Source organism: Oncorhynchus clarkii, chromosome 6, assembly GCF_045791955.1.
Source record: "Oncorhynchus clarkii lewisi isolate Uvic-CL-2024 chromosome 6, UVic_Ocla_1.0, whole genome shotgun sequence".
NCBI lineage: Eukaryota > Metazoa > Chordata > Actinopteri > Salmoniformes > Salmonidae > Oncorhynchus > Oncorhynchus clarkii.
The window spans coordinates 70,888,977-70,916,082 of record NC_092152.1 but is presented as its reverse complement, the minus strand read 5'-3'; the positions used below and the strand labels follow the sequence as shown (position 1 = coordinate 70,916,082).

The window sequence follows — 27,106 nt, the reverse complement described above, 5'->3', positions numbered from 1 at the left end:
TTTTACTCAAGGATGTTGCCTGTGCTTAGCTCTATTCTATTTCTTATATTAGAAAAAACTCCCATCCTTGCCGAAGACAAGCATACCCATAACATGATGCAGCCACCATCATGACTGAACATATGAAGTGGTACTCAGTGAGGTGTTGGATTTGCCCCAAACATAACACTTTGTATTCAGGACAAGATAATTACTTTGCAGTATTGTTTTTTGGGCTTATTGCAAACAGGCTGCATGTTTTGGAATATTTGTATTCTGTTCATTCTAATTTATGTTAGTATTGTGGGGTAACTACAATGTTGTTGATCCATCCTCAGTCATCTCCGATCACGTCCATTGAACTCTTAACTGTTTTAAAATCACCATTGGCCACATGGTGAAATCCCTCAGCTGTTTCCTTCCATTCCGGCATCTTGAGTTAGGAAGGGTACCTGTATCTTCGTAGTGACTGGGTGCATTGATACACCATCCAAAGTGTAATTAATAACTGCACCATGCTCAAATGGATATTCATGTCATTTTTATTTGTTTACCCATCTACCAATAGATGCCCTTCTTTGCAAACCATTGTAAAACCTCCCTGTTTTTTTGTGGTTGAATCTGTGCTTGAAATTCACTGCTCAACTGAGGGATCGTACAGATAATTGTATGTGTGGGGTACAGAGATGGGGTAGTCGTTTAAAAATTCTAAAAACAATTATTGCAGAGTGAGTCCATGCAACTATTAAGCACATTTTTACTTGTGAACTTATTTAGGTTTGCCATAACAAGACATGAGCTTTTCATTAATTCAATTTGTAAACATTTCTAAAAATATAATTCCTTTTTAACATTAGGGGATATTGTGTGTAGACCAGTGACAGAAAATCTAAATGTATGTATAAAATTCAGGCTGTAACAAAACCAAATATTGGAAAAGGTCAAGGTGTGTGAATACTTCCTGAAGACACTGTATACAACCACCCAATAGGGCACTCAGCGTTTGGGAGGGCACGTGCTCAGCACAGGTAGACTCCCCATCTGTGCACCTGGCATTAACTTCCTGGCTAAAAATAAAGATCACATTGGATGCTGTGCAACTGAAAGACTGAATTTAAAGTGATGAGTTGGCTTCTTTCCAGACATAATGTAGGTCAGATTTTTTCTTTGAAGCTGGTATCAAAGTGCATGTACAACAACTATTGTTAGAGCTGGTCGAAAACAAATGTATTTACTTAAGAGCGGCAACTAGATGGGGCTCAATACAGCTCTCAGTGAGTTGGAATTCTTAACACTGTTCGACATTATGACCTAATATTTAATGAGCCCTACATGTCTGTTTATGATGTGTAGCCTGATATTGAACAGTGAAAAAAGTTCCACAGGTGAATGAGTTTCCCTATACAGATGGGTTACAAGCAGAATGAACAAACATCACAAGTCTCCATTTCAACAGCACTCACATGACTTGACAGTAAAACTGCATGTCTGATAACTCAATCTACCCCTTCTGTTCAATTTTACATTGAAAGAAAATATATGTATACTAAACATGGAAAAGCCCAGAAAAGAACCATTTGAGAAAAAATTATTGGACGAGTTGAATTATTCATGTCAAAAACCAACCACATACATTACTAGTTAACTAAATATTTTATTACTAAATAACAATAGCAAATTATCTGTACAACAAATGTTAATGTAGGAAATAAAAATGTAAAAACCAAAAATAAAACTAAGAACAAGTTCAGAATCATACACAATTCAAGCAAAAACTATCCAAGAAATCCATAGGATTTAATTTCTCTCTCCACATCTAAACACGATCCCCTAATTTCTACATGACATCAGCAACATCTGGTCAAAAGCAGGCCTCACATCCTCTTTGTCACACTCTTGAATTTCTGGGAGGTTTTATAGAATATGGACTTTTTCCTCTGAACATCCATGAGGTGAAGATTCCCCTCAGAAACACTTCTTATAACTCTTCTGGGCTTGTTCTCCTCTGACCCTAAGGAGAAACACAATGCTTAGATAGAGCCCCCTCCTTTGCAGTGTGAAAAATCCCATTATTAAAAAATAAAAAATAAGTTATTTTTTAGATTACTGAACATACATAAATCGAACAATAAAACAAATTGCTGTCTAATACACATCACACCAAAAGTATGCAATCGGATAAGAAACCAAATTCTGCAGTTTTGTCCAAAAGCCAAACAAAATCCTTAAAATGAAAATAAGTGCCATAATTAACAGGCAGACAAGCTCCATTGTAGATTAAAAAAAGCTTGGTTTTCTAAAAGCAAGTGTCCTTCATAACAGGCATATAAAAAAAAGCATGTTCTGGCCTGGCCCTGCCCTGAACTTTGTGTTGCAGCTGAGAGATGTAGGCATGAGCTCTGAGTGTAAGCACCACTAACTGGAATGAACATGGGGATTTTAGAGGGGGAAATAGCCACACATTTCATGTATTTTTATAAATAGTGAATGAAAGCAAGCTACACTCTTTCACTGGGTCACTTCAGGGGAGAAATACTGGTATTGTTGCACTCACCAGCAAAAAGACGCACTCTTAGTGGTCTTGCTACTACTGTGGGGTCCTGCTTTATGTGCTTGGGTGCTGAAAGGATTTCCTGCTCTCTGCTGCTGCTACAGAGGGAGATGGAAACACAAGAGATGAAATGTGTTAATATCTGAGCAGCACAACACTTCCTTCCCTGATCCTTCACTAAGAAACATGTATTTTGAGTATGTCACAACCACACTTACCAATTCATTTTGCGTTTGCCCTGCGCAGCCGAAGTCATGGCCATGTAGGTCTTGCCATGTCGGATGTCCAACAGAGACGGTATCTCCAGTCTGCGGGAAACAACAAGTCAGGCAATTTCCTTCTCAATATTTGAACAGTCTCTTACATGTGATCAAATAAACAGACTGGAATGAGTACCGCACTCTGATACGTTAGACAATTCTGCCACTTGCTCGTACCTAAAACTTAAGAGACAAGGCAGCTCAACGTTTAGAAATAAGTACTTGGAGGGGCTCAAACCCTAATACAATTTCTGTCACCTGGGACAAAATGTGTAAAATAAAAATGAGAATTGTTGTAATAGTAATAGAGGCAAAAAAAATATATATATACTGATAATGTCTTAATCTATGAATGTATGCACTGTTTTACATGGTTCAGCAGCTAATATTAAACTGGACTGTTGAAATGACGGAGTATGATGACCATCTTCGACAATACCACACCCACCTTTTGGGGGGTTTGCTCATGTCATTGGCTCGGGGAGCCTGCTGTTGGCTTGGACTCAAGGGGCACGAAGAAACCGCTTGATGATTGGGGCTACATTGGTAAAGGACGACGGTAGCGTTGGCAAGAGCTGATTCATTGTCTTCATCTTCAATGTCAAATGTCATGTTGGGGTCATTGACTGCATAGTGCTGGAGAGGCAGGAGTGAAGGCCTGTTGAGTGTACCACTGGCATCTGGAGTGTAGAGCAGTGGAAACATCCCCTCCTGTCTTAAAACCTCCTGGAGGACCATGGGAGCCTGCGCTGAGGCGGAGACAACACTCCCAGGGTTTGGTGGAGACACTGCCAGCTTCCTCCTGGTATGTTTCTTGGGAATGGGTTCCATCACTGTCACCTGGGCTGCTGGGCCTAGAAAACAACATAAATTTGATTTATTTTTTATGAAGAAGCCACAAAGAACCTAACAAAGTTTGGCCTATGCATGATCAAATAAATTGCTATCAAGTTACACAACAAACTTCATCAAGGTCAATTCCATTTCAATACAGTCCAATCCATGCACTGCGAATTGACAATTAGAGGATTTTTCAATTTAGGCATAGCTCTACATATCACTTATTGAATTGAGAGGTCAAATGGAATTGACCTCAACCCTGACTTCTATTAAAACATAAAAAATAAAAACAATTCTGTAAAGTAATTTAGAAACATCCTCCACCAAGCACTTACATGGAAGTGCATACACCTTGAATGTATTCACTGTGTTAAGACCTTTGGAATGTTGCGGATATAAAACGTAAAGAGTTCCATATTTTACTTGACAAACAGTCACATCTGTTCTACACACATTTATATAGGAGCGTTCTATAAACTTGCTTCTCCCTGAACAGGGTCCAGGGTTCATCCTGTTCAGCCAGAACACTTTTTCTGTTAGTGGTTGGTGAGGCCTTGCTACATGGTTTACTAGTTTGATCTCAAGTGCAAGATAAGAATGCATTATCCAGTCTAAATCACAGTAGGCTGTCGGCTTCAGCATGTGGGTATTCACTAACAACATGCCAGTTGTTTGCCATAGAAATGTCATACATGGCCCAAGGATGAATGTTTTTTTAATTTGTATTTTTTTTAAAATCTTATGATAAACGTTTTGGCTCGAGGTCCACATCGGGATTTCAAAATTCAACAGAGGGCAGCACAGATTTTTTTTATGACCGATTTGTTTATCTAAATCGATTTACGGTCATGAAAAAGAGCAGTTATTTGAAAATAGATACAGTTGAAGTCGGAAGATTACATACACTTAGGTTGGAGTCATTAAAACTCGTTTTTCAAACACTCCACAACTCACCCCCTCTGAACGTGCCTCAGACAAGAGAGCTAGTTTTATTTCCAGCGCTGTATTACAAAGCACTAAAATTGTTCCATATGCCTACCCAAACCTCTGTGACCAGTGTATCCACTATACACAGGCCCCATTACTTATGAATGCATTTATTGGGTCGATGCATTGTTAGCTGCCCCCCACGACTGTCAAAATAAACACAAAACCGCTAGGGGGATGCAACAATAAATAAATAAATAAATAGGGGTACATACAGTTGAAGTTGGAAGTTTACATACATTTAGGTTGGAGTAATTAAAACTAATTTTTCAATCACTCCACAAATGTCTCATTCACAAACTATAGTTTCGGCAAGTCGGTTAAGACATCTACTTTGTGCATGACACAAGTAATTTTTCCAACAATTGTTTACAGACAGATTATTTTACTATCACAATTCCAGTGGGTCAGAAGTTACACTAAGTTGACTGTGCCTTTAAACAGCTTGGAAAATTCCAGAAAATTATGTCATGGCTTTAGAAGCTTCTGGTAGGCTAATTGACATCATTTGAGTCAATTGGAGGTGTACCTGTGGATGTATTTCAAGGCCTACCTTCAAACTCAGTGCCTCTTTGCTTGACATCATGGGAAAATCAAAAGAAATCAGCCAAGAAAACAAATTGTAGACCTCCTCAAGTCTGGTTCATCCTTGGGAGCAATTTCCAAACGCCTGAAGGTACCATGTTCATCTGTACAAACAACAGTACGCAAGTATAAACCACACAGCCATCATACCACTCAGGAAGGAGTCGTGTTCTGTCTCCTAGAGATGAACGTACTTTGGTGCGAAAAGTGCAAATCAATCCCAGAACAACAGCAAAGGACCTTGTGAAGCTGCTGGAGGAAACAGGTACAAAAATATTTATATTCACAGTGAAACGAGACCTATATCGACATAATCTGAAAGGCTGCTCAGCAAGGAAGAAGCCACTGCTCCAAAACCGCCATAAAAAAGCCAGACCACGGTTTGCAACTGCACATGGGGACAAAGATCATACTTTTTGGAGAAATGTCCTCTGGTCTGATGAAACAAAATAGAACTGTTTGGCCATAATGACCATCGTTATGTTTGGAGGAAAAAAGGGGAGGCTTGCAAGCCGAAGAACACCATCCCAACCGTGAAGCACGGGGGTGGCAGCATCATATTGTTGGGGTGCTTTGCTGCACGAGGGGCTGGTGCACTTCACAAAATAGATGGCATCATGATGGAGGAAAATTAGGTGGATATATTGAAGCAACATCTCAAGACATCCGTCAGAAAGTTAAAGCTTGGTCGCAAATGGGTCTTCCAAATGGACAATGACCAGGGCATACTTCCAAAGTTGTGGCAAAATGGCTTAAGGACAACAAAGTCAAGGTATTGAAGTGGCCATCACAAAGCCCTGACCTCAATCCTATAGAAAATGTGTGGGCAGAACTGAAAAAGCATGTGCGAACAAGGAGGCCTACAAACCTGACTCAGTTACATCAGCTTTGTCAGGAGGAATGGGCCAAAATTCACCCAACTTATTGTGGGAAGCTTGTGGAAGGCTACCCGAAAAGTTTGACCCAAGTTAAACAATTTAAAGGAAATGCTACCAAATACTAATTGAGTGTATGTAAACTTCTGACCCACTGGAAATGTGATGAAAGAAATAAAACCTGAAATATATAATTCTCTCTACTATTATTCTGAAATTTCACATTCTTAAAATAAAGTGGTGATCCTAAATGACCTAAAACAATGATATTTTTACTAGGATTAAATGTCAGGAATTGTGAAAAACTGAGATTACATTTATTTGGCGAAGGTGTATGTAAATTTCCAACTTCAACTGTATGTCCATTACAATTTCTACATACATTCTATCTAGTCTTAGACATTCATGTGGTCTGGAGTGTTATTTTATATCCAAAATAATCACCCTCCTGAGAACTTTGACCCCTGCATGGCCTTACCATCTGTGTCATATTTTAAGAAAATCAATCACATCCGAATAGATCTTAGTTGGCGCCGGTATAAAAATAAGACACAACGTATCACTACCATTGAAAGATGAAGGAATAACCTCTCTGTAAAATACTGAAAGGAGAAGTCCATGTCTGCAGTAGGCCTAATAAGGGTTCTCATCTTTTGGCAGTTGGAGAAGTGTAGAGGTAGCCAAAGAAAGTGAACCTGGTGACCTTTACACAGTGCAGACATTAATCAGAGGTGTAAGGGAGAAAGGGCCGGGACACATTCATGCCCACAAATTGAGTTTCACCAGTCCCGACAAGCCCAGCTACTGTGACATTGAATATGGCTAAGTAGGGTAAAGAAGAAAATGAATCAAATAGAGTAAGGCAAAATAAAAATATAATTTGATGTTTCAAAGAAACCAAGACTTAAAGGCCCAGTGCAGTCAAAAACACGGTTTTCAGCGTGTACTGCGTCTGGCCCGCCCCAGGAGTCGCTAGTGCGCGATGGGACAAGGATATCACTGCCGACCAAACCCTCCCCTAACCCGGACGACGCTGGGCCAATTGTGCGCCGCCCCATGAGTCTCCTGGTCGTGGCCGGCTGCGACAGAGCCTGGACCCAAACCCAGAATCTCTAGTGGCACAGCTAGCACTGCGATGTGGTGCCTTAGACCACTGCCACTTCAAATATTTTATCTTGCCTATTGACCCCCAATGGCACACATACACAAGCCATGTCTCAATTGTCTCATAAATCCTTCTTTAACCGGTCTCCTCCCATTCATCTACAGTGATTGAAGTGGATTCAATAAGGAAGTGGATTCAATATCTTACACCTGGATTCACCTGGTCAGTGTTCATACAGTTTTGTAAACTCAGTGTATATTTCCACACTATGTGGTTGGAATAACTATTTAATAAGAGCTGTTTGAAAATACTGAAATTTAAGCCTGTTTTGGTGGGATGGAGTTTTGGCCTGCCCTGTGACATCGCCAGGCGGCAAACTACTTAATAGACCAATAAGAGAGTTCAAAACCATTCTGCCAATAACAGCTAATTTTCAGTTTTCCCCTCCCCAGACAGTCTTAGAACAATTCTTGCTTGAGAAATTGCTCTTCACTAAGAAGCTATTTTTGCTTCTTTTTGACAATTTTTATGGAATACAATCACGGTAAGATTACTTAATTGTTATCCAGAAATGAATTGATATGGAGATAAAATCTGCTGCATTGGACATTTAACCAATCATGTAAACATAACAAGGCCACATAAAATCCTTATGGAACACAAAGCAAGGAACGAGGGAAAACAACTTATGGCCGACAAAGCAGGAGTGGACATATCCTATGATTAGTCCTAAGTTATTTCATGGTATAAGTGGTTCACAATCACTAGCCATAATGGATGACTCACACGCTTAGCAACCTGTCGTATAAAGGATACAGCTACACTGAATGGATCACCATATTAGTCATCAGTGAGGATGAGTCATACACACTACATACTGTTAATTATTGGTCATTTGATCAAGACTAACTTAGATACAACTAACTTTACATACAACTGATTAAATGGGAATAATTGATATAGGCTACACAATTAATTTTTAATATACACCAAAGTCGTTTTAATATATATGGGTCTTCCATTAACCGGCCTAAATGTAATGAATAGAATTTTGGGATTTAATTATGTAATAAGAGCTTAAATGTATTAACAAGAATAAATACAATGTTTTACGAGAATAGGAAGACTATGATAAAAACCTGGCTGAGATTGAGGATTGTCACCAAAAGAACGTTAGCAGGGTTGTTCGAGTATAAAAGCTGGTGTTTAAGAGTAAAGTGGAGAGCACGTTGCATCAGAGCACAACGAGGCAGACTCACTTGTTGCAGTGAGACACTGCGGCTGCATCATTTACATGCTGCTGACCACAGCCCTGTGACGCCGCTTCCTACCTACTACATTTTACTGAGGAGGAGGCAATTCCCAGAAATGTGAGCTGTGTGGTAGTGGATTTGACATATCAATTTGCCTACTCTAACCCCACCCCCCCACATACAAAATAGAACAACCAACTAAATTGTTTAATGTAGAAGCTTTTAAACGACAATGCTCACATTTTTAACAACATATTTGCGTATCATAAAAGGGAGGGGGAGATATGGAAGATTAATGGACCTATTTATTCATGTGAAGAGCAGAATGCAATATTTAGGAAATTTGAGTCACAGCTCAGATAGCAAGGCAGGATGAGGGGACAGTGATAAATGGTACTGCTTCTCTGACGGAGATCTGGCCCGGCAATAAATGGCAGCCAAGTTCTTTCAATCACATATTTTTGGCTTGTAGGATTAATACATGCATGAGGTGCTATTTCTGGTGGAGACAGCGCCGTATTAGGGTCGCTTGGCTGCTGCCTCCCTCTTTATAGCGCTGCTGCTGTTCTTGCTGACGGGGCAGGGGCGTTTTACGCTTGCCTTGCCTACCTTCTTTTCACTGCAGTGAATTTGCATTTTCATGAATGAGGTTTGAGCAGCCTGGGTTGGGAGGGCTGGATGCTGGATTGACTGAGTACAAGATATGGAGGAAAGGGGGAGGGGGGCAAAGAGGGAGAGAGTGATCGAGCAGGAAAAAGTAAGACTGGCACAGAACGAGGTTGCAGGAGAGAGAGAGAGAAGAGTGATTGAAATTGTGTGGGCCAGCCTGTGCTGAAGGGAGATAAGGGGATGGGTACAAGGCATTGGACTGGCGGGGTGCAGAAACCTATTGAGAGGGTCATGTGTGGTGACCTGCCCTCGTATCCACTTAGAGATGGTGCAGTAATAAAAAGGTTGGAGAGGGAGGATTTCCATACTCAAGCTCTGATGCTAGTTACACAAACACAGAAAAAAAACAAAAATTTCACACGAACAGGTAACATGATTTGGACAAGATCTTATTTCATATCAAAAGCGTAAATCATACACAGTAGCGATAGTCCAGTGTCCCATTGTGACATAGCTACCTGGCTCTGAGACCACCATCTGCAGGGTTCCCAACCATTCCCAACCAACGCGTCTCCGGTACGCATCCTCTATTCATTTGAATGTGTTGACAATTGGAGAAACTGCTTGAGCTGTACTGAGAATGAGAAAAGTATGAAAGCTAACGGTCCAATATTCTAGAAAACTGAAGTGTATATGTGTGCCGGTTTTGGACTATGATAACCCCTTAAGTTAAGTCCATGTTACCGCAGAAACAGACTCAACCGCACAAACCGCACAAATGCCCAGCTGTCCAGTCTTCAGTCAGCTGTTCCTCAAAAAACACGTTTTAAAACTGTTATGAGGATTATTTTATTTTCATGATGGTTAAACGGTAATTGTGGCAGCCCTAGTAAAAAGTGTTTTTTAAGCTATTTCCTGTTGCGCCGTGGTCATCTGGTGTTGTTTTCTTTAAAAATGTAGCTGACGTTTCCCACAATGTGTTTCAATCAAATGTAGACCACCTGTTCAGCAGAAAATATCATTACAGACAATTTGGACGGCCATATTTCACATACTTCCTTATTGTACTTCCCTAAAGGTTTTCCCAGTCCTTTTCTTTCTCTAAAGGGGTCTCAAGTGTCATTTCATTTTCACAAAATATCTTTAGTTCCAGAACAGAAAGTCTGCATTGCTGAACAACTGGAAATTACATTCTATTTCATGTCGGAATAGTTTTTGTAGTTTATTTACAGAATGCCTATTTTTTGTATTTTTCCTTGCTTAAGAATCAGTTGGAGTGCCAATTGATGTCCCATCATCTCTTGAGGTTGGCAGAAGGGAAACTAAGTTGTTACACTAAACACCAGTGATCAGTGGGAATAAAACAATAAAAAACACTTAATCCACAGATCAATATTACTCATGGTCGCACTTCAGTTTGACCACTACAGTGGGGATTTTTAATATTGCCAGTTCATTATTTTAACCATTCCAGTCTTTGTGGTCTTCTGAAACAAGCCTTCTCTGTTAACACCCCAAGTTTATACTAGTGAATCCTGGAACCAGTTTTAGCACAACTGAAATTGCTGATGAACAATTAACAGATGAAACAGAGCTTTTACCACAGGAGTGATGACTTTGATGGACATATTTGATCCCCTCGGACTGTCACTATGAAGGATTCCATGTGGCAAGCTGTTAGATTAATGACCAGGTTAGCAGGCCTGAGGGAGAGTAAAGACAGGTTTACCTTTCGATGATGGATTTGGTTGAAGGCGCAGCGAGACTCTCCTCTTATGTTTCTCAGCACCTGAGTGACAGACAACAGTATGTTCAACAACACCGCCTCCTTCATGAATACCATGCCACCCCCCCCCCCCCCCCAGTTATCAGCACAACACACAGCATGACTAGCATCACAGCTCAGCCTGCACAGTTATCAATAGAACAGACACAATCGTGCCTCAGCATTTGGCTGTGGCAAATGTGAAAAGTCATCATGAACTGCGCAGCTAAATCTACTGTTGTACACTTGCCTGGTTAAATAATGGGTCACCCTTTACACTTGTATCTGCATTTGGGTTGAAAATGGCAGATTTGGACATTGATAAGCACCTAAATGGGAACGTAATGGCTGTACAGTAACATGCTATACATGATGTCAGATGTCAGGCTCTGCACTTCACAGCTCTGTATGGGTTTTGACTGACAGCCGTTCTGAACTTGAGCACCGCACACGACAAGAAGTTGCCCCCATCACTTCCGCTAATTTGGCAACTTTAGAAAATGTTCTGTCTGAGTGAGGAAAATGCTGTAAATTGCAAGGACTCTATGTATTTTGAAAGATGAGATGCTAAGGATTATAATAAATACTGCTTTGATGTCATACATGAGTCCCAATGTGCACTTCACATTTCCATATCATAAAACTCATGTAATATACATTGTCAACATGTATGATTACTATGTTTGATGTACAGTTACAAAATAACATGGCGTTATACCCTGGGTTGTCCTGAACAGAATGAGCCGGTTTGTTGTATTGTGGAAACATTTGCAGCGGACCACACATTTGAATTTACTCATGAATCCATTCCGTGCTCACAAAATTACAATCTGTTTCTCTGAATTGCTTTGTGAAAGCCTAACACTAAGATCCTATTTTTATCATTTTGCTAGTCATGTTGGCAATAGAACAAGCGCTCAAATTTCACCCACCTGACCCAAATTGTGATTTATAAAAATGGACTGTTTTGGATTGTGTAAGCAACAATACTTGTGTAAAGGCGAGGATGCAGGGCTGTATTCCAGATAAAACAACTACAAGTATGCTTGCTCTAATTCCTAAACGGCACAGTTATGAGAGCTCAAAAAAGCAATGTATAGTTAGTTGAGGACTTCTGAGTCGTAAAACTGCATTGAAATTAATTTGGAACTGTGCACACTTGAGGTGCGTGGCCACTTGGAAACATCAGTTAGACCTCACACTCAAACCTTTTAACGTTTTTGTCTTTTGTTGCACCCATCTCAAATTTCCCAAGAATATTCTTATCATGTTACTGCGGGGAGAATTTTCGGATTTTGTTAAAAACAAATGCGGCAAAAAAACTACAGTAAATGTAAAAATGCACATAAAATCAACAGTGAAATGTTTGGATTCAGTCTCGTGTCAGCTGAACGGTTGGCCTAACCTTTAGTCTAATAATTTTCCCATAATCTCCACAGTTCCCTTTAAATTTCTACCATGGCTATACATTTCCATGTTTTTTTGTTTTTCTGTAAGAAACATTTACCTCTATCCCTATCCAAAGCCCACAAGTGTAAGGGGTTAAAAGTTCAATGCAGCCATTTTTTATCAAAATATGAAATCATTTCTGGGTAACAAGTTCTTTAATGTGATTTTAACCATTTTAATTGAAAACAAAGAAACAAAAATAGCTTCTGAGCAAAGAGCAATTTCTCAAGGAATAGGTTTTCTAGGACTGTCTGGGGGTGGCCTGAATGGGGAAGGGAAAACTATCTGTTATTGGCAGAGGTTTGGAACTCATTCTTATTAACTAATTTACCACTTGGTGATGTCACCAGGCAGGCCAAAATGCCATCCCGCCAAAACAGGCAGACATTTAGGCAGTCTTTTCTTAAACTATAAAAGGGAATTATCATAATTTCATAGCGTAGAAATATACACTGCTCAAAAAAATAAAGGGAACACTAAAATAACACATCCTAGATCTGAATGAATGAAATATTCTTATTAAATACTTTTTTTATTTTACATAGTTGAATGTGCTGACAACAAAATCACACAAAAATTATCAATGGAAATCAAATGTATCAACTACAGGCTGATCCAACTTTGATGTAATGTCCTTAAAACAAGTCAAAATGAGGCTCAGTAGTGTGTGTGGCCTCCACGTGCCTGTATGACCTCCCTAAAACGCCTGGGCATGCTCCTGATGAGGTGGCGGATGGTCTCCTGAGGGATCTCCTCCCAGACCTGGACTAAAGCATCCGCCAACTCCTGGACAGTCTGTGGTGGATGGAGCGAGACATGATGTCCCAGATGTGCTCAATTGGATTCAGGTCTGGGGAACGGGCGGGCCAGTCCATAGCATCAATGCCTTCCTCTTGCAGGAACTGCTGACACACTCCAGCCACATGAGGTCTAGCATTGTCTTGCATTAGGAGGAACCCAGGGCCAACCGTACCAGCATATGGTCTCACAAGGGGTCTGAGGATCTCATCTCGGTACCTAATGGCAGTCAGGCTACCTCACACCATGACTGACCTACCGCCAAACCGGTCACGCTGGAGGATGTTGCAGGTAGCAGGACGTTCTCCACGGCGTCTCCAGACTCTGTCACGTCTGTCACGTGCTCAATGTGAACCTGCTTTCATCTGTGAAGAGCACAGGGCGCCAGTGGCGAATTTGCCAATCTTGGTGTTCTCTGGCAAATGCCAAAAGTCCTGCACGGTGTTGGGCTGTAAGCACAACCCCCACCTGTGGACGTCGGGCCCTCATACCACCCTCATGGAGTCTGTTTCTGACCATTTGAGCAGACACATGCACATTTGTGGCCTGCTGGAGGTCATTTTGCAGGGCTCTGGCAGTGTTCCTCCTGCTCCTCCTTGCACAAAGGCGGAGGTAGCGGTCCTGCTGTTGGGTTGTTGCCCTCCTACGGCCTCCTCCACGTCTCCTGATGTACTGGCCTGTCTCCTGGTAGCGCCAGGTGTCTATTCCATTTGCACAACAGCATGTGAAATGTATTGTCAATCAGTGTTGCTTCCTAAGTGGACAGTTTGATTTCACAGAAGTGTGATTGACTTGGAGTTACATTGTGTTGTTTAAGTGTTCCCCTTATTTCTTTGAGCAGTGTATATATACACTGCTCAAAAAAATAAAGGGAACACTTAAACACAATATATATATATATACTGTATATAAAATGCAGGAAATCACATTTTTGACTGCACTGGGCCTTTCAATAAATGTAGCTTTAAATAAATAATAACAGTTGTCTTCAGGACAGTCATTGCAAGGTGAAAACGGAGGGAATAGAACAAAAGGACGGGACCTATTGAGATCTGGTATCATACATTTGTGCTCATGGCTTGTGAAAGGAGGGTCAAATTACAGGATATCACTCAACTATAAGCACAAGTGGACAGGGCCAAAAACACAAAATAAAAGACACAGGGAAACAAGCATGTGACTGGTACAGGGGGACAGGTGCGGGGTGCACCTGCTGACATTTGATGGACAGCAACATAGTAATTAAGTATTGCTGGCCAGCTTTGGTTCACGCTCCATTGTCTCCTAGGGGCTGAATGTCATGAAAGGAGGCCTGATGGCGCACTGGTGCTGGGTTATACAGGGTTTGATAGGACCTGGAGAATGGTGGCTCTCGTGTGTGTAGGCTCCCATGATCAACAGTAAATAGAGCCCAATAGCCCAGGGCCACCAGATATTGCTGTATGGCCACTGGTGGCCTGAAAATAAAGCACTACAACAGATGATTAAACAGTCGACCAGGGGGGTATACTACAAAGCAAGATAAATGGCCAGCTAACTTGCCAAAATATATTTAGATTTTCTAGAAAGAATGGGCATGATAGTATACCCCTCAGAGGGAATTTACATGTCATCGTTGTGACTGGGAGTTGAAGCCAATTCTGCTTTTTTTAAGACAACATAAGGTGTGAAGTCATGACTTACTACTGCAGGGACTGTTTTGATGGGGACAGATGAGGTGTGAAAATGACAGGATGGGTACGAGCTCTGGCCTAAGCCTGGAACCCTCAGCCTGGGTCTCCTCGTCCTTCTGCTCCCCTGCCTTCTCCTGATCGGCCCACACCACACCCCTCTCCCTGAGGACCAGGTGCTCCAGGTCCTGGTTCTCAGCCTCGTCGGCAGCTGTGACCAGGCCCGACCCCCTCAGCGTCCAGTACTGTCTACTGTAGGCAGGCAGCAGCATGTGCAACATTCTGAACAGAAGAAAGCATGAAACTCAGGCTTAAAAGATGTTCTGTTGAGTCAGTATCACAATTTATAGTGTAAAAAGGTGCCAAAGTGAATTTTGTTGCATATGTATGCAACACCTAGTATAGTATAATTCAAAAGACTAATACTCTCTATTCACTAATTCATATAAGTAACCAACAACAACACTGTACATTCTCTGGAGGTAATGTATGACAGGTATGGATGGCACACAGCCATTCATACTCACATAGTACAGTGTGAGTCACTACTCATACTCAATTATTCATAAATATTATTCCCATCTTAATATGCCTGTGTCTACCTGACCATATTTTCCCATTCATGTAGGATTAGGCCTGAAGATACCTTCTAAAACATGTAGCAATATCTCTACAACAGATGTTGTGGAGTACTGGCTCAGATTGACTTAAGTCCACTTTACAGGTCTGAAAAGTCTAACAAACCCCTTTAAGACTTAAGGCCATCTTATGGTAATATCACTGCATTTCCACTCTCTGTCTTCAGTGGATACAGGTGGATGATTCAACTCTGATATGTAATTCCAGGCTTTTGTTCCAGCCCTGCTGTAGCATATCAGACTCCAGCAATCAGCTGCTCAACAGGAACAAAAGTAGCTCTCCAGCTGGAGCGTTGGCTTGGCCACATGTTTTACACAGGAAGTGAGGTATTTTTCCACTGTCGTATTGCTGGGGTAAAGAGTATCAAATGCTACAATGAATATCGGTATCAAAGTCCAAATGTTGGTATGGTGATAACATTATGTGTTGAACCCTTTAAAAGAAAAATGACCTACTTTTTAGTCTGTTTTTTCTCCTGGTCCTGGATGCCGATGAGGTGGGTCATTTGCTCAATGTGCTGCTTGAGGTCCTCTACCTGTAGCTGGAGCCTGTGGCAGCGAAGGTCCTTCTGGAGTACCTGAGGGGGAAAGGGGAAAGTGGAAGAGCTGGGGAAATGACCACGAGGGAACATATTGAGTAACCCTGACCACAGCTAGAGAACAGGCTGGCAGGGAGTCATCAGTGACGCACAAGACAATGAGTCTTGAGGGGTTTATTTTGTGCCATGCTTCATCTCTGAGAACCTGTCTTCTGGGTAAAAAAAAAAAAAAAAAAAAAGCTGTCATCCACCTCTGACGTAAAAGAGTATACGAAACGACAGCAGAGAGAACATTTGACAAGCGGATGAATCATTGTTCTGTGCCACTTCCTAGAAGAGGGATGAGAAAGAGGAAAAAAACATCTACATGGTTTAGGTAACTGGCTGTGTGAGGGATGCGTGAAGATCATTGATCCACTCACCTCAATCATCCACCAGTGAACAAGAGCAATACAATAAGCACAGTCCTAATTACCAGAACAGATGGAAGAAAACAAACTGTCACAACAACATTTGAGACGTATTTGCAAAAACAAACAAACCAGAAGTAAAAAATAAAAAGGTTGCATAGAGCAAAATTCCTGTTCCCATCCCTTCTAAAATGTACTCTGGGAGATGGAAAATAACATTTAAAAGGGATAGTTCCCCTTAACTACACTGCTCAAAAAAATAAAGGGAACACTAAAATAACACATCCTAGATCTGAATGAATGAAATATTCTTATTAAATACTTTTTTCTTTACATAGTTGAATGTGCTGACAACAAAATCACACGAAAATTATCAATGGAAATCAAATTTATCAACCCATGGAGGTCTGGATTTGGAGTCACACTCAAAATTAAAGTGGAAAACCACACTACAGGCTGATCCAACTTTGATGCAATGTCCTTAAAACAAGTCAAAATGAGGCTCAGTAGTGTGTGTGGCCTCCACGTGCCTGTATGACCTCCCTACAATGCCTGGGCATGCTCCTGATGAGGTGGCGGATGGTCTCCTGAGGGATCTCCTCCCAGACCTGGACTAAAGCATCCGCCAACTCCTGGACAGTCTGTGGTGCAACGTGGCGTTGGTGGATGGAGCGAGACATGATGTCCCAGATGTGCTCAATTGGATTCAGGTCTGGGGAATGGGCGGGCCAGCCCATAGCATCAATGCCTTCCTCTTGCAGGAACTGCTGACACACTCCAGCCACATGAGGTCTAGCATTGTCTTGCATTAGAAGGAACCCAGGGCCAACCGCACCAGCATATGGTCTCACAAGGGGTCTGAGGAGCTCATCTCGGTACCTAATGGCAGTCAGGCTACCTCTGGCGAGCACATGGAGGGCTGTGCGGCCCCCCAAAGAAATGCCACCCCACATCATGACTGACCCACCGCCAAACCGGTCATGCTGGAGGATGTTGCAGGCAGCAGAACGTTCTCCACGGCGTCTCCAGACTGTCACGTCTGTCACATGTGCTCAGTGTGAACCTGCTTTCATCTGTGAAGAGCACAGGGCGCCAGTAGCGAATTTGCCAATCTTGGTGTTCTCTGGCAAATGCCAAACGTCCTGCGCGGTGTTGGGCTGTAAGCACAACCCCCACCTGTGGACGTCGAGCCCTCATACCACCCTCATGGAGTTTGTTTCTGACCGTTTGAGCAGACACATGCACATTTGTGGCCTGCTGGAGGTCATTTTGCAGGGCTCTGGCAGTGTTCCTCCTGCTCCTCCTTGCACAAAGGCGGAGGTAGCGGTCCTGCTGCTGGGTTGTTGCCCTCCTACGGCCTCCTCCACGTCTCCTGATGTACTGGCCTGTTTCCTGGTAGCGCCTCCATGCTCTGGACACTACGCTGACAGACACAGCAAACCATCTTGCCACAGCTCGCATTGATGTGCCATCCTGGATGAGCTGCACTACCTGAGCCACTTGTGTGGGTTGTAGACTCCGTCTCATGCTACCACTAGAGTGAAAGCACCGCCAGCATTCAAAAGTGACCAAAACATCAGCCAGGAAGCATAGGAACTGAGAAGTGGTCTATGTTCACCACCTGCAGAACGACTCCCTTATTGGGGGTGTCTTGCTAATTGCCTATAATTTCCACCTGTTGTCTATTCCATTTGCACAACAGCATGTGACATTTATTGTCAATCAGTGTTGCTTCCTAAGTGGACAGTTTGATTTCACAGAAGTGTGATTGACTTGGAGTTACATTGTGTTGTTTAAGTGTTCCCTTTATTTTTTTGAGCAGTGTATAAGTTGAACCATTTCAACTTATAAGCAATTAGTTTATTATATGGATCTGATACAGAGCAACCAAAAATATGGCTTAGTTTAGGTAGCTTACAATTAGCAGCATTGTCAATAAGTCTTCCCAATCACTCCAGGATTTTGTGAGGATATTCTGTGATATTTGTGGGGCAACAACGCACTGACGAGGGAAAAAAAGTGTGTGTTGACGTGTGGCTTGATCCTCAACACGGGGGCCCCTGGCAGTGTGGTGTCAGGACAACAACCTCTCCTTCAACGTGAGCAAGACAAAGGAACTGATCGTGGACATACCCAACAAACTATCATGGTACAAACACACCAAGAAACTTGTGAAGAGGGCATAACAATGCCTTTTCCCCCTAAGGAGACTGAAAAGATTTGGCATGGGTCCCCAGATCTTCAAAAAGTTCTATAGCTGCACCATCGAGAGCATCCTGACCGGTTGCCTGGTATGGCAACTGTTCGGCATCCGACCGAAGGCGCTACAGAGGGTAGTGCGTATTGCCCAGTACATCACTGAGGCCAAGCTTTCTGCCATCCAGGACCCATATACTAGGCAGTGTCAGAGGAAGGCCCCCAAAAATTGTCAGACTCCAGTCACCAAAGTCATAGACTGTTCTCTCTGCTACCGCACAGCAAGCAGTACCGGAGCGCCAAGTCTAAGTCCAAAAGGCCCCTTAACAACATCTACCCCCAAGCCATAAGACTGCTCAACATTTAATCAAATGGCCACCCAGACAATTGACATGGACCCCCTCCCTTTGGTTTTACACTGCTGCTACTCGCTGTTTATTATCTATGCATCGTCACTTTACCCCTACCTATATGGTCAAATTACCTCGACTAACCTGTACCGGTACCGCCTGTGCATAGCCTAGTTATTGTTATTTATTGTGTAACTTTTTGTTGTTGAAAACTTTAGTTTATTTAGTTAATATTTTCTTAACTATTTCTTGAACCGCATTGTTGGTTAAGGGCTTGTAAAGTAAGAACTTCGGCGCATGTGACAAATACAATTTGATTTGAATTGCGAGCCCTCTTTTTGTACTGCGGTGATGGGTCAGCTTTAAGCGATTAATATAGCAATATTTTTACTGTTTTATGCAGAAATAGTGCGGTGATTGGTCAAATTTGCAAACCCTCACATAATATGCAGGGAATTGTTGATTTAGCAAAAAAAAAGAAAAGAAAAACACTATCACGGAATCCTGGAGGGACCATCTTCCTCTACATCTCCCCATCCATGAACATAATAACCCATATACCACACCACTCTAACACCACCCCTGGGTCAAGTGATTCCATATCTCCTGACCCCTCCAGCAGTTGCCTCACCACTGGTGGCTGGGAGTCCTGTCCCAGTAGCTTCAAGTCATTCTCCACGCGGTGCAGCCAGCCCTCATTCTCAAGGAAGCACAGCTCAACCTCCTTCAGCCTCTTGCGGATGTGCTGCTGCTGTGTGAGCAGGGAAGCCAGCTTGCGCTCGTGCTTGCAGGTGGCCTATTCAACAACAGAGCCTATCAGATTTGGATATGACAAAGGAGTGTATGCACTTTAAACATTAATCTATCACTGGTACATCATAAAAGACATGCTCCTTCTGGGACCACTTTCTGGCTAAAATGACATGGTGATAAGCAGGGCCTTTTTCAGACCTTCTCAGTCTTGTCTTTGGCACCGAAGAGCTGGGCCTGCTGGTTGCACTCCTCGCTGTGACGCTGACGTAACTCGTTCTCCTTGAGCTGCCGCTCCAGAACAAGGTGCTCCCTCCTGATCTGAGTACGGCTGGAGAAAATGCTCTGTAGGGACTCTGACACCCTGTCCAGAAAAAGGGGCAACCAGCCAGTTATTGTTAGAGTCTTTGCTTAATAATGGAGGGCAAAGGTTTATAAAAAATAAAACTTTTCAGTGTTTGCCCTTCCTCAAGTAAAAATACAATGTTATTGTACAACTCAACAGGTTGAACAGTGTTCAAATCAGGCAGCTGCCCTGGACCACCCTCAGCAGCTTTCACCCAATAAGGCAGAGGCATTGCAACAATGTCTCATTCTGGTAAAGGAAGAGGGATATGCAGGTAAATAAATAAACAGACAGTGGAGAGCAGCCTCTGAAATGTGACTGCAATCTCCAATGTAACCCCTGTGACGTAGGAGCCGCCGTGGCCTTGCCAGACTGATGAATTTTTAATTGTGTGAGAAGCATGCTGCCTCTCTTCAGAGCCTCACATTGTGCGAGTTGTGAATTCTGATGCCGGTGAATGAAATGCGTGGGAATGAGACTCATTCAGCTCCACCCCCCCCCCCCTTCCCTTTCCCTCTCTCCCTTTTTAAACAGACGCCACTGCAGCCCTTGGAGGGGAGTGAAGGAAGGATGTTTTTAACTAATACCGATATATTATATGTGTAGTTTTATTTTTTATGTGGCTCACAGCTTCCCCTATCAAAAATGCAGAGCAAACTCTCCACCCAAAGCCCAGGTCCTTGGGCTTTGTACTTTCCCTCAACATGATAAATTATCTATGGATTTCAATTAAAGTGTACAAGTTTAAAGGACACTCAAGTGTGGTTGCATATTATGCATAACAGAACTTGTATTACTGTATAAATACAAGTTTTGCCTTTTGGTTGTTGCATGCACATTGGTACAAGAAATAAGCACCTACTTGTGAATCTCTGTTTGGTTCTGACTGGAAATGGTATTAGAGACTCCAGGAACAAGAGGGTCCATCTTCCTCTCCTCATACTCTTTCAACTTCTTCTTCAACTGAATGATCTGAAATAGCATAAACTGTTGATAAAAGGTGAAATGTATGTCCACACATTTTCGGAACCTAAGGGCCTCCAGTCTGCGTAGTAGAGATTGGTATTTCATCTTATATTACCTCTTCTCGCTGCCTCTCGCATATCACTGCATACTGGCCGATGTGACTGTCCAAGCTGACAACATTCCTCTTGAGCTAAAGAACAGGTAAAAAGGCATGTAAAAACGTATGGAAGGAGAAAGAGAGGCATTACAAACAGAAATATTGTAAGAAATGCCATGTAGTACAAGTTTCCCTAACAAAACCACCCCTGAACTCATGTTTGGCTTTTAAAAACACAGCCAAAGAGGACTAAATAAATCCTATAACATTGATGGGATGGGTGAGTAGTTTACTGACCGATGATTTGATCTCTTTGGCCCGGTTGGCGTATTTCAGTGTGTTGTGGGTGTCGTCATACGATTTGGAGGAGGGGCTAATGTTGGCAATCATGACCGTCCTGCAGTTCCCGCCAAGAGAATCTTTAAGGAGTCGTGTTAGCTTGCTGTCCCTGTATGGAATGTGGGCTTTCTTACTCTGCTATAATAAATCAAGCAAAATCAACATTAGCCTGAGAAAAGAGTAAAAGTGCAAAACAGGAAAAGGTTAGGCCTACACATTCAGGTTAAGGATTGGTAAAGGTCTGACAAACCTCATAGAACATAAAATATTTTTATTTATTTATACCAATTAATTCCCTCTTGCTTGCGTTAAAATGCAATTGACCACAGTCCTATGACCCCTTGGGACTCATACAGTAAATGTCCAGTGACAATGGGACAACGCACTAATAAGGCATACAGCCTTACAACACTAATAAGGCTGTATAGGGGGCCATTTTAGAACAGTCATACACTGAATGTCCAAAATATCAAGAACACCTGCTCCCTCCATGACAGACTGTCCAGGTGAAAGCTATGATCCCTTATTGAAGTCACTTGTTAAATCCACTTCAAAATCAGAGTAGATGAAGGTGAGGAGACAGGTTAAATAATTATTTTTAAGCTTTGAGACAATTGAGAGATGGATTGTGTATGTGTGCCATTCAAAGGGTGAATGGGCAAGGCAAAATACTTAGGTGCCTTGGAACGAGGTATGGTAGTAGGTGCCAGGAAACACTAGTTTGTGTCAAGATCTGCAACACTGCTGGGTTTTACATGCTCAACAGTTTCCAGTGTGTATCAAGAATGGTCCGCCATCCAAAGAACATCCAGCCAACTGTGGGAAGCATTGGAGACAACATGGGCCAGCATCCCTGTGGAACGCTTTCGACATCTTGCAGAGTCCATGCCCTGACGAATTGAGGCTGTTCTGAGTGCGCAACTCAATATTAGGAAGGTATTCTTAATGTTTTGTATATACACATTCGTATTTTTACTTTGGCAAACGGTAACTATTTGTTTCCATAAACAGGTTTCTGGCAGATAGATACCTTTCATTTCTATAGAAAATGAAAACGCCCAAGCACATTATCTTCTGCTGGTGTGAATGTGCTAGGTCTGAATTCAGCCTGGCTTCACTAATGGCACAGATGCGTCTTGAGTACATTACATCTGTTCAGGTGAGTCACAGTCGCATGGAGACTCAAATGGCAGGAATTACCAGGCACTTGCAGAGGAAAAGTGATCTGCAATGGGCTGGGGGCTGCCCAGCTGTTCTCCCTGGCCGAAACCTACATCTGGAACCAGGAAACCCTTATATTTCCAGCTGATCCTATGGGAGCTCAAAGTTTGCAGCTAAAAGGAGGTTGTCCCAATTAAGCAAAATGAGTCTTTCGTCAGAGCAAGATTTACAATGTACAGCCCGAGAGAGAGAGGAAATGGGCCAATGGAGAAAACCACAAAGGCTAAATGTGCAACTGCAATTCATGGCCATGGGACCAGTCCTAGCTGGGACATCAAGGTATCATTCCCTAAAGCGAACAATGGTGCCATAATAAAAATACATTTTGGTACTGCGTGGCATGTTTGTGCAGCATTTCCTAAATGCATGTGGCCTGCTTGTGGAATCCCCAGGGTCAGTGGTAAACCAAAAAGACTCAGTGACAGGTTAATGTATGCAACTGGAATTAAATCTTATCCAAATACTTGGCTTGCTAACAGACCAAGCAAGGCTCCTTGAGTCACAGGGAGCTGCTCACTTTTTTTCTGGCAATGACAGAGCAAGGGAGTATTGCTGCCAGTGTGATGTAAAATTGCAATCAATTAAACAACATACAAACAAAATGAAGGCAGAATAAATTAGACTAGGCCGACCTAAAAATCCACAAGAAAAAAATAATCTTAAAAAATGCAGTGACCACAGAAATCAACTGGCACAGTGAAAATGAACGACAGCAAAGGATAACCCTAACACCATTCACCAGTGAGATAAACATATGTAATCAGTTGTAACACCACGGTAGTGGGTTCAATTACCGGGACCACCCATAAATAAAATCTATGCACACATGACTAAGTCGCTTTGGATAAAAGTGTGTGGGGGGGAATGAACTCAATAGTTTAAAATGACTAAAACCAAATGGAAACTGTGTAGAAATGATAATGATCCTACATTCATACCGTTTCTTGACTGTGTCCAGCTGGCTAATAATCCCAGAAATGAAAGCCAGACAATCCGGGAGCATTGAAATTTCCAAAAATGATGGATAGAGGACTATCTTTAGCAAATTTTGATGGCAAGGAAATATAAGTTCCAGTGCGTCCCTCTGGACTTCGAACACCGAATGCGGCCCCCGGGCAAAATTAATTTGACACACCTGTCTTAGTATTAAATCTAGACATAAGTTTGTGTATTCTCAGTGGTGAAGAAGCAGCACCAAGGCCTGCTCAACATTGCTTACGAGTCTCACAGAAATGCCTGTGGGTGTTATTGTCAAAAGATCAACCACCTTTTTGAATTATATTGAATTCTGTGAGCAGAAACATTTCCTTTTAATAATTTGTCATATTCAATGAGAAATATGCATCAAGATGCTTTACACATACCTTAGGGTCAGCCAGAGCGTTGATGACATTTCCCAGGGCAAGGAGTGAACGGTTGATGTTAGCGCCTTCCCGTTGACGTGCTCCCTTTGCGTTAGTGGCATTTGCTCGCTCGGAGCCAGCGAGGTCAATCATGCTCATTTTGGCCACACGGACGTTTGGATTAAGGCTGGCCGTCCTGTCCTGTTGCTTCAAGTAAATCTAGTGGGACAAGAACACCAACAATTTCATCTTCACCTGTTCAGTGAATGCAGTGGGTAAACCTGCTTGCTGTCTGGTAAAGGAGGAAAGGTAGATGACACCACTCCATTGAAATAGCATACCTGAAATACAGCATGGGACCGTGACGAGGTGGCATTCATGTCAGTGGGGTGTTGCGTTCTATTCCGATTGCCATAATCCAAAGCTTCAAGGAGGTGCTCAGCAGACTTAGGCTACAAAATAGGTCACATGAATACTTTTAAACAAATAAAATCAGTACACGTCTATTAAAAATAGATGTAAATTCATTCAACTAGGGAAAAAAGGACAACAAACACACCTGACAGACAACAAATAACCTGTCGATCACTAACCTGGTGCAGAGTAAGGCCCTGGACAACCACTCCATTCGATGGGTCCTCCCTCACTGCAAGTGGGCCCACATTAGCCAAGAGGTCCTGGATCTGCTCATTATAGACCTGAAAACCAGTTATGACAAGAACTTGGCTGGTTTCTTTTGGCAATTTAAATTCTGATTGTTCATTAATAAAATGTGTTTCTTTAATTCCCAGGTATGATGGAGGAAGATTATTCCTTGATTTCTGTGTAAATGTATTACTTGTAAAATCAGACAGATGAAACCAGAGTCACCTCAAGATAAGAAAATGCTACATCGAATATTTTCTCTTCCTTGACTTGATCCATACGGTTGAAGAGCTCTGTCATGGTGCGATACATCACACCCGGGTCATTGCTTGAGCCCAACATGGTGTGTGTCTTGCCTGCTCCTGTTGCGCCATAAGCGAAGACTGCAACATTTCAGAGAGGGATTAGTAATCAAACATGATCAAAACTTCCACTTCAAATAAATCTGATTTTGGTAGGTTTAAATGTGACACCAAATCTATTGGAATTTAACTGCTAAATGGGGTACAAAGATGTTGGCTACTGTAGTATACTAATGACTATTTCTATAATGGTCCTCTGTACTATGACATTAATTTAAATTAAGCTATTTGCAACACTTTTCACAACGTCTGTCTCAATGTGCACATAGTCATAGGCCTACTAATCAAACGGTGTAGTCCTGTAAAGATTAGTAGGCTCAAGCCTATTTTATTACCTGTACAGTTAAAGCCATTCAACACTCCATCAAGTATCATATTAGTGGTGTTCTCAAAGATATCCACCTGAGAAGAATCCTCCCCAAAAACATTATCAAAGACAAATTTCAGGTCCTTATCGGCTCTCTTGTTGACATCTCTGTTTTGAACTCTTGGTCCCCCGAAAGATGTAATTTGCTGTTCCTTGGGGTCAAATATTAGCATGTGGTTGTCCACAACTTGGACCACATTTCTGAAGTTCTCGCACTTCTCATTGTCATTAGTTGGCCGCACACGAACAACCACTTTGACATGGCTGCACACGTCCATGACTCTTCTTATTGTGTATTGATCTAATTGAGAGAGCACAAGGAAGATGCTTTAGCTGACTAAACTCCACAGTGAAGGATGTTTCTGATATACTCCATTGGAGTGGAGCAGAGACCAGGCTTTGGGGAATTGGGCATGGCCAGACATAATTTGTATTTATTTATTTATTTCACCTTTATTTAACCAGGTAGGCTAGTTGAGAACAAGTTCTCATTTGCAACTGCGACCTGGCCAAGCTAAAGTAAAGCAGTTTGACACATACAACAACACAGAGTTACACATAAAATAAACAAACATACAAACAATAATACAGTAGGAAAATCTATATACAGCATGTGCAAATGAGGTAGGATAAGAGAGGTAAGGCAATAAATAGGCCATGGTGGCAAAGTAATTACAATATAACAATTAAACACTGGAATGGTAGGATGTGCAGAAGATGAATGTGCAAGTTGAGATACTGGGGTGCAAAGGAGCAAGATAAATAAATAAATACAGTATGGTTATGAGGTAGATTGGATGGGCTATTTACAGATGAGCTATGTACAGGTGCAGTGATCTGTGAGCTGCTCTGACAGCTGGTGCTTAAAGCTAGTGAGAGAGGTAAGAGTCTCCAGCTTAATAAGTAATAACATAGCTAACTACTTGCATTCGACGTTACATTTTAAGCAGTGAATATATACAAATATGTTGTTACATAAAGAACAGGGCGACTTGAATGTCTCGTGTAGTCGTCGCCCGTAGTGCCTTATTGTGGCTAGCTAACATTAGCAGTAAACAAAGAGTCATAGAAGCTCACCTCCGAGCGAAAACAGCAAGTGCTGCGAGTTGTAAAATACATCATAAACATTACTTATGTTGTGGAGCGAAGTATAATACACCCACAGCCTACCTTTGACTATAATTGTTTCACATTTGCAATTGTGGCTCGCTAGCAAGTACTGCCACTGCTACTTTTTCTCCCAAGACCAGCGCGTCTTTTCAAAAACAAGCCCCCTCTTCCTTCGCAACAGCTGATTGGCTATGCACCTTGGGTGACGTCGGTGAGCTTGGTGTTGCAGTCACTTGATTGCAGTACTGGTGGAGGAAGTGGTTTAAAAACTCTGTTCGTATGCCAGCTATTATCTAGCAAAACAATTTTTTTTAGCATGTTATTGAAACCATTATGACACATAGCTAACATAACAAAGTAAGTATACTATTGCGCTAAGACCAATGTCCTAAGTACAATTTGCATCGTCCAGTTGCAAGTTATTCAAGGTGTTGTAACACTAGCTACTAACTAGCTAAGTTACTACAGCTGAACGGAACGCACATATACGAACACTTTTCCCCGATAGTTTTCTATGAATATGCACCTGAGAATAGCTAGCTATTAGCTGTCTAACGCTAGAAGCTACACAAATAATTTCGCACTTCTCCACTTTGAAATTAGATAGCTCTCTTCAACGTGGTCTTCTTCTACTGAGTACTGCTCTCTAGTGTAAAAAGGTGTCCTGGAGCCCACTTTGATTTGGTTTACTGTGTAGTTTG

General features: G+C 42.0%; 1 protein-coding gene across 1 annotated transcript; it reads right to left on the bottom strand.

Moving 5' to 3' along the window:
• Nucleotides 1-1,666: 1,666 nt before the first annotated feature.
• On the bottom strand, nucleotides 1,667-26,533 carry LOC139412212 (kinesin-like protein KIF18A). Its single transcript, XM_071159034.1, has 18 exons — nucleotides 26,466-26,533; nucleotides 25,264-25,596; nucleotides 24,792-24,949; nucleotides 24,515-24,619; nucleotides 24,263-24,373; nucleotides 23,943-24,140; nucleotides 21,316-21,495; nucleotides 21,037-21,111; nucleotides 20,818-20,927; nucleotides 19,811-19,973; nucleotides 19,491-19,655; nucleotides 15,821-15,942; nucleotides 14,740-15,008; nucleotides 10,774-10,833; nucleotides 3,239-3,644; nucleotides 2,749-2,838; nucleotides 2,534-2,628; nucleotides 1,667-1,990 (listed from the first exon to the last, which is right to left on the bottom strand). The coding sequence occupies exons 2-18, from the start codon at nucleotides 25,571-25,573 to the stop codon at nucleotides 1,854-1,856; spliced, it is 2,754 nt and encodes a 917-aa protein (XP_071015135.1). The 5' UTR covers nucleotides 25,574-25,596; nucleotides 26,466-26,533; the 3' UTR covers nucleotides 1,667-1,853.
• Between the last annotated feature and the right edge of the window lie 573 nt (nucleotides 26,534-27,106).